Here is a 7,191-nt window from a genome sequence, read left to right on the forward strand (position 1 = left end):
TTTATATAGCTTCTGCGTTGGCTACTGTTTGTAGCAAAACATAAAAAAAATAAAAACAACACCATTAAAAAATCTTTATTTGCATAAAAGTTACAACAAGCGACTTTTGTCAATATTAAACAAAATAAAGAATACACAATACGTTTCAATATATAATGGCACTCAAATCATTAATTTCAACACCTCAGTAGATAAATGCACCTACCTTCATATCGCTTCCACGTTGGCTACCGTTTGTAGCATTAAAAACAATAATAATAAAAATGAAACCGAAAAAAAAATGTTTGCTTTAAATTTTGAGCAAGTGACTTTACTTTCATCGAATGAAATTAACGACAAAATCAGTACGCGACGATAAATTATTTGAGTGTTTGATTTGAAACGTGTCACTCAATTTATGACTTTTCTACACCGCATTTAGAGCCGGTGTACACATCATAGTAATTGCAATTAAATTTTGAGGAATTATTGGTTTGTGAAATAAACAAATACGACACAAAAATAAAATGGACGTACCTGCATATCGCTTCCACGTTGGCTACCGTTTGTAGCATAAATAAAAATAATAACAAAAATGAAACCGAAAAAAAAATTTTTGCTTTAAATTTTGAGCAAGTGACTTTACTTTCATCGAATGAAATTAACGACAAAATCAGTACGCGACGATAAATTATTTGAGTGTTTGATTTTATTTATATTTACTGAATTTAAAACGTGTCACTCAATTTATGACTTTTCAACACCGCATTTAGAGCCGGTGTACACATCATAGTAATTGCAATTAAATTTTGAGGAATTATTGGTTTGTGAAATAAACAAATACGACACAAAAATAAAATGGACGTACCTGCGTATCGCTTCCACGTTGGCTACCGTTTGTAGCATAAATAAAAATAATAACAAAAATGAAACCGAAAAAAAAATGTTTGCTTTAAATTTTGAGCAAGTGACTTTACTTTCATCGAATGAAATTAACGACAAAATCAGTACGCGACGATAAATTATTTGAGTGTTTGATTTTAAACGTATCACTCAATTTATGACTTTTCTACACCGCATTTAGAGCCGGTGTACACATCATAGTAATTGCAATTAAATTTTGAGGAATTATTGGTTTGTGAAATAAACAAATACGACACAAAAATAAAATGGACGTACCTGCATATCGCTTCCACGTTGGCTACCGTTTGTAGCATAAATAAAAATAATAACAAAAATGAAACCGAAAAAAAAATGTTTGCTTTAAATTTTGAGCAAGTGACTTTACTTTCATCGAATGAAATTAACGACAAAATCAGTACGCGACGATAAATTATTTGAGTGTTTGATTTTAAACGTGTCACTCAATTTATGACTTTTCAACACCGCATTTAGAGCCGGTGTACACAACATTGTAATTGCAATTAAATTTTGAGGAATTATTGGTTTGTGAAATAAACAAATACGACACAAAAATAAAATGGACGTACCTGCATATCGCTTCCACGTTGGCTACCGTTTGTAGCATTTAAAAAAATTAAAAACAACACCAATAAAAATCTTTATTTGCAGAAAAATTACAACAAGAGACATAATTTTACAGCTGTAAAAAACAATCAGCAATACTTATTACATTTTAAGGATTGCTCTAATTGGTCAAATTAGTTAATAACTAATTAGTTAATATCTAATTTGTCCAGCAAGAACCACGTGGAGGTTTAGAGCATTCTTGCCAGGAAAAAAGGAAATAAGGATGAGGTAAACAATGATCATTAGAAAATAAAAGGGAATAAAGGAATTATTGGTTTGTGATATAAAAAATACAACACAAATATAATACAATGCACCTAACTTTATATAGCTTCTGCGTTGGCTACTGTTTGTAGCAAAACATAAAAAAAATAAAAACAACACCATTAAAAAATCTTTATTTGCATAAAAGTTACAACAAGCGACTTTTGTCAATATTAAACAAAATAAAGAATACACAATACGTTTCAATATATAATGGCACTCAAATCATTAATTTCAACACCTCAGTAGATAAATGCACCTACCTTCATATCGCTTCCACGTTGGCTACCGTTTGTAGCATTAAAAACAATAATAATAAAAATGAAACCGAAAAAAAAATGTTTGCTTTAAATTTTGAGCAAGTGACTTTACTTTCATCGAATGAAATTAACGACAAAATCAGTACGCGACGATAAATTATTTGAGTGTTTGATTTGAAACGTCTCACTCAATTTATGACTTTTCAACACCGCATTTGGAGCCGGTGTACACAACATTGTAATTGCAATTAAATTTTGAGGAATTATTGGTTTGTGAAATAAAAAGACAACAACACAAAAATAAAATGGACGTACCTGCATATCGCTTCCACGTTGGCTACCGTTTGTAGCATAAATAAAAGTAATAACAAAAATGAAACCGAAAAAAAAATGTTTGCTTTAAATTTTGAGCAAGTGACTTTACTTTCATCGAATGAAATTAACGACAAAATCAGTACGCGACGATAAATTATTTGAGTGTTTGATTTGAAACGTGTCACTCAATTTATGACTTTTCAACACCGCATTTAGAGCCGGTGTACACAACATTGTAATTGCAATTAAATTTTGAGGAATTATTGGTTTGTGAAATAAAAAGACAACAACACAAAAATAAAATGGACGTACCTGCATATCGCTTCCACGTTGGCTACCGTTTGTAGCATTAAAAACAATAATAATAAAAATGAAACCGAAAAAAAAATGTTTGCTTTAAATTTTGAGCAAGTGACTTTACTTTCATCGAATGAAATTAACGACAAAATCAGTACGCGACGATAAATTATTTGAGTGTTTGATTTGAAACGTGTCACTCAATTTATGACTTTTCAACACCGCATTTAGAGCCGGTGTACACAACATTGTAATTGCAATTAAATTTTGAGGAATTATTGGTTTGTGAAATAAACAAATACGACACAAAAATAAAATGGACGTACCTGCATATCGCTTCCACGTTGGCTACCGTTTGTAGCATAAATAAAAATAATAACAAAAATGAAACCGAAAAAAAATGTTTGCTTTAAATTTTGAGCAAGTGACTTTACTTTCATCGAATGAAATTAACGACAAAATCAGTACGCGACGATAAATTATTTGAGTGTTTGATTTTAAACGTATCACTCAATTTATGACTTTTCTACACCGCATTTAGAGCCGGTGTACACAACATTGTAATTGCAATTAAATTTTGAGGAATTATTGGTTTGTGAAATAAACAAATACGATACAACAATAAAATACACCTACCTTCATATCGCTTCCACGTTGGCTACCGTTTGTAGCATTAATGAAATAATAATAAAAATGAAACCAATAAAAAAGCTTTATTCGCATTAAATTTAGAGCAAGCCACTTTCATTCATTGAAATTAAAGACAAAATTATTACGTGGCAATAAATTATTTGAGTCTTTGATTTTACTTATAGTTACTGAATTTAAAATGTGTCACTCAAACGCGATCACTAGTCACCGAATTGAAAATTTAAACCGGAAAATTTAGATTTGCTTGAGCACACGTCCGTTCGCGACAACGGCAAGTAACAAACTGAATAAATTGAACGAAACCGCACAATACACAATAATTTAAATAAACCGACTCACCTCGCTTCGCCTCGCCTCCCGCTGCCGCTCCCGATCTGACCCGTGCCGCTGCTCGCTGTCGACTGAAGCGCTCTCGCCGCCTGCGCCGCACACCTAACCTCGGGAGACGTCACGGATGTGACGTCACACGGGTCTAAAACAGGTCATTACCAGAAATATTCACTGTCAAAATCCGTCAAATTTAGAAACATTCATACACAGAATTATTCAAAATAGAACAGGATTGATCTAGAAAAATTAATTATGACAAATGTATTTGCCTATAAACGTCTAAAATTATAAAAGTTTCGCATGGAAAAATAAAAATGCATGTTTTTATTTAAACAGAAACTGGCAATGTGAAATTTTGGTGCGAAAATTAGTGGTATCGCAATGCTTATAGCCACAAATTGTTTGTTTGTTTTGTTTTGTTGAAAATTCGGTAGGTTCCAAAAGTAGGGTTATGTTGTCACCCGAAAATGACAAAATTTACACTTTTATGAATTTTGTCTCCATCTCTGTCCTTTCAGAGCGTTATGGTAGGATATTTAGGGTCGAAATCTCTACCTTTATTATGTGCTATTGCCAGATAAGGACAAAAGTTCAGAAAGTAGGGTTAGGTTGTATTATGCTCTCTTCAGAAGTGTTAAATTTTAACTTTAATGTTTTTTGTGTGCTTTTCTGCTCTTCTAGAGCGTTATTAATTATTATTGAACATGTTTAAGGGCAGACAAATCTACCTTGAGTCAACGACATAAATTTCAGTGAGATTTATTGAAAAAAGGACTTCTCGTGTCAACCTTTTCATGAAAAAGGGTGTTTAAACGTTTGTAAAGGACATGTTAACGTGTGTTGTTAAGTTTACCACGTAATAAAACATAAAGTATAACTTTTCTATAAAAGCATTTTGCAAAATTCTTATTCATTATTTTTACTATTTTCCTCCTTTCCTCTAGTAACTGATTCGCCCTTCTACTCTAAATACTGTTTCCACCTTTTTTTTCAGAGTATCGTTACATATGATTGTTATGTATACACTCACAACTTCTTTTTTACTTTACATTGGGACACTGAGTGGAGCTACCACCAGAAACAGCTTCCAAAGCATTGGAAAAAAACATTTTTTATTGCATTCCATTCGTAAAAAAGTGAGGTTAAAAATTTGACAATTTGCGCACTAAAGTAGCTACCGCGCAAGCTACCGAAATACTTAATAACAGAATATGCCATAAAATTCGACAGATACAAAAAGCTGGCCACAATTTATATTTATTTGATAACTTAAAAAAAACATGTTCGGACAAACACCCCTTATTCTATGCCCAACTAACAAAACAGTGCTCTCATATCCTCTAGCCCTAATAAGTTTCGGTTTAGATGTGGTGTGACAGCATTGTACCATGGTGGTTACTGGCGTAACCTCACAGCTGTCTAGTGTCAAGTTGAAGTTAAACAACTTTTTTGTAATTTGTTTATCACAAAATGGATAAGCCGGACTTGCCGTTTATGCTGAAAAACTCGAACAAGAACTTCATGGAGCGCCAGAAAAGCATTTTCGACCAGTTGAGCACCCTCACTTGCAACCTGCAGAAAGACGAAGAGATGGAGGTTGAGGGCCCCAAAGTCTCCAACAGGGCAAATCGCTCGGTAATGCGGCAGTTTCGGGGTAAAGAAAGCATCTTCAAACGTCCACAAGACCCCGTGTCTAAGAATTACATGCGGACAATCCCCGACTTTAAAAAGAATCCACACAAGTGGACCAAGTACTCTCTAGCCGATGTGAAGGACGAAGACATGTCTGATCGAAGTAACACCAAAGCGGCGCTTTCGTTTTTAAATGAACTGAAAAATAGGAATAGTGAAATGGTGACTGATAAAAGCGAAGAGATGAAGAAAATTGTTTTTAAGAAAGTCCACACCACGACTGTTAAAGATAATTTGAAGAGCGAAGATGAGAAACCTAGCTTTAGAAGTTCTAAAGTTGTGATGCCTGAATATGTGGTCGGGCAGAAAGTTAAGAAGGACAAGAAAAATAAGAAAATTCAAAGTGGTGGTGGTGGGCAGTTAAAACTGGATCATTTGCTTGATGGTGATGAATAGATTTAAGAACAGATTATTTAAGTAACTTGTATATAAGGAAAATAAAAATTAGTGTACATGTAATGACAAGATTTCATTTGAATAGCTTACATAACTAATAAATAGAATTTACGGCTATTAAAGAACGCATTGGTTAATTTTGTATTCATTATTAATTTATTAACCATTCAATTATGGTCCCACAATAATAAACTGATTCAACAGTAATTTCATTATGTAATACACTTGAGTTCGTATCGGAATACGACAAATAATTTTTTCGTAGATTTTTCTATTTATTTCGTTTCTAAATTAAATAAAAAAAGAATTTGAACCTAATTTATTAATTGGTGATGAAATAACTGTGATATACAGTCCCTCTCTGGGATAATTTAATGAATTGTGTTTTGTTTAATACAAACATTGGCTAGATATTTTGATTTGGCCTGAATTAGAATATATTAGAATATACAAGATAATTCATGAGAAATAATGAGCCTGACCAAATGTCTATGCAACCAACATTACACGACTTTTACAGGTCAGCTACAATTATTACGTTCTCTATAATCTATTTACAGAAAAAAAAATTGTAACAGTAAGAATAAAATGTGCTACATGGTTTTATTTTTGTTTATTTAAACAGCAAGTGCAAAAATGACTAGAATAGTAAAAGTAAATAGTAAAATAATTACAAAAAATATAAATGATTGCTCATGATGATATTTACATAAGATGCTGGAAAATTTCTAAAGATGGGAGAGATAAAAATTCAGAAGTCAAATCATACAAAATGTACTTATAATTTCATAAGTACATATTTTATCTCGGATTGTAATATTTGTAATTACAATTTCAAGTGGGTGTAAACATGTGATCTGTCGTATCTGTATCTTTTTTAACGTAAAAGGTGCCGTGAACCCATACTACCTAGTTTTAACTAGATACGAATTTTAGTATAAACTTAAATCCTGCCGAAGGTCACAATTATTGTAGTAGTTTCATCGGACTGTATAATAAGTAAAAAACCTGTACCATTTGAAAACTTTGTTTTTTTAAATAAAATACGAATGGTAAACAAATCGAGTTATCAATATTTATGGTGGACTCTGATATTGCATTAGACAATACGAATTTATAATGGAATTAAACAAACCGGATTTTGGCAAAATACTCTAAATAATGCACACGTCGGTTTAAAAAAATCTGAAGCGTTTTTATTAGTATGATTCCATATAAAAGTGTCCAGCAGGATAAAGGCATTTTTTTATTTAGCGGATCCGCTCTAAGTGGTTAATCACACTGAAACAAAGAATGCGCGCTGTTAAAATTTTCTCCAAATGAGCAAACACCCTTTCTGGCACATCGACATTTGCGTAAAAAATTAATAAATTAACAATCGCTCCGGTCATGTGCTTTATCTTTTATCAATTTGTTAGCAAGTGCTGCATTTCGAAACTAAGACACTTAAACAAGGCTGTCAAGTAAAACAATTTTT

At 32.2% G+C, this 7,191-nt stretch overlaps 1 protein-coding gene across 1 annotated transcript; it reads left to right on the forward strand.

Annotated features, from left to right (window-relative positions):
• The first annotated feature begins 4,943 nt into the window (after window positions 1-4,943).
• LOC660268 (uncharacterized protein) lies at window positions 4,944-5,777 on the forward strand. Its single transcript, XM_966517.5, has one exon. The coding sequence runs from the start codon at window positions 5,097-5,099 to the stop codon at window positions 5,712-5,714; it is 618 nt and encodes a 205-aa protein (XP_971610.1). The 5' UTR covers window positions 4,944-5,096; the 3' UTR covers window positions 5,715-5,777.
• Window positions 5,778-7,191: the final 1,414 nt, after the last annotated feature.

Source organism: Tribolium castaneum, chromosome 1 (genome assembly GCF_031307605.1).
Source record: "Tribolium castaneum strain GA2 chromosome 1, icTriCast1.1, whole genome shotgun sequence".
NCBI lineage: Eukaryota > Metazoa > Arthropoda > Insecta > Coleoptera > Tenebrionidae > Tribolium > Tribolium castaneum.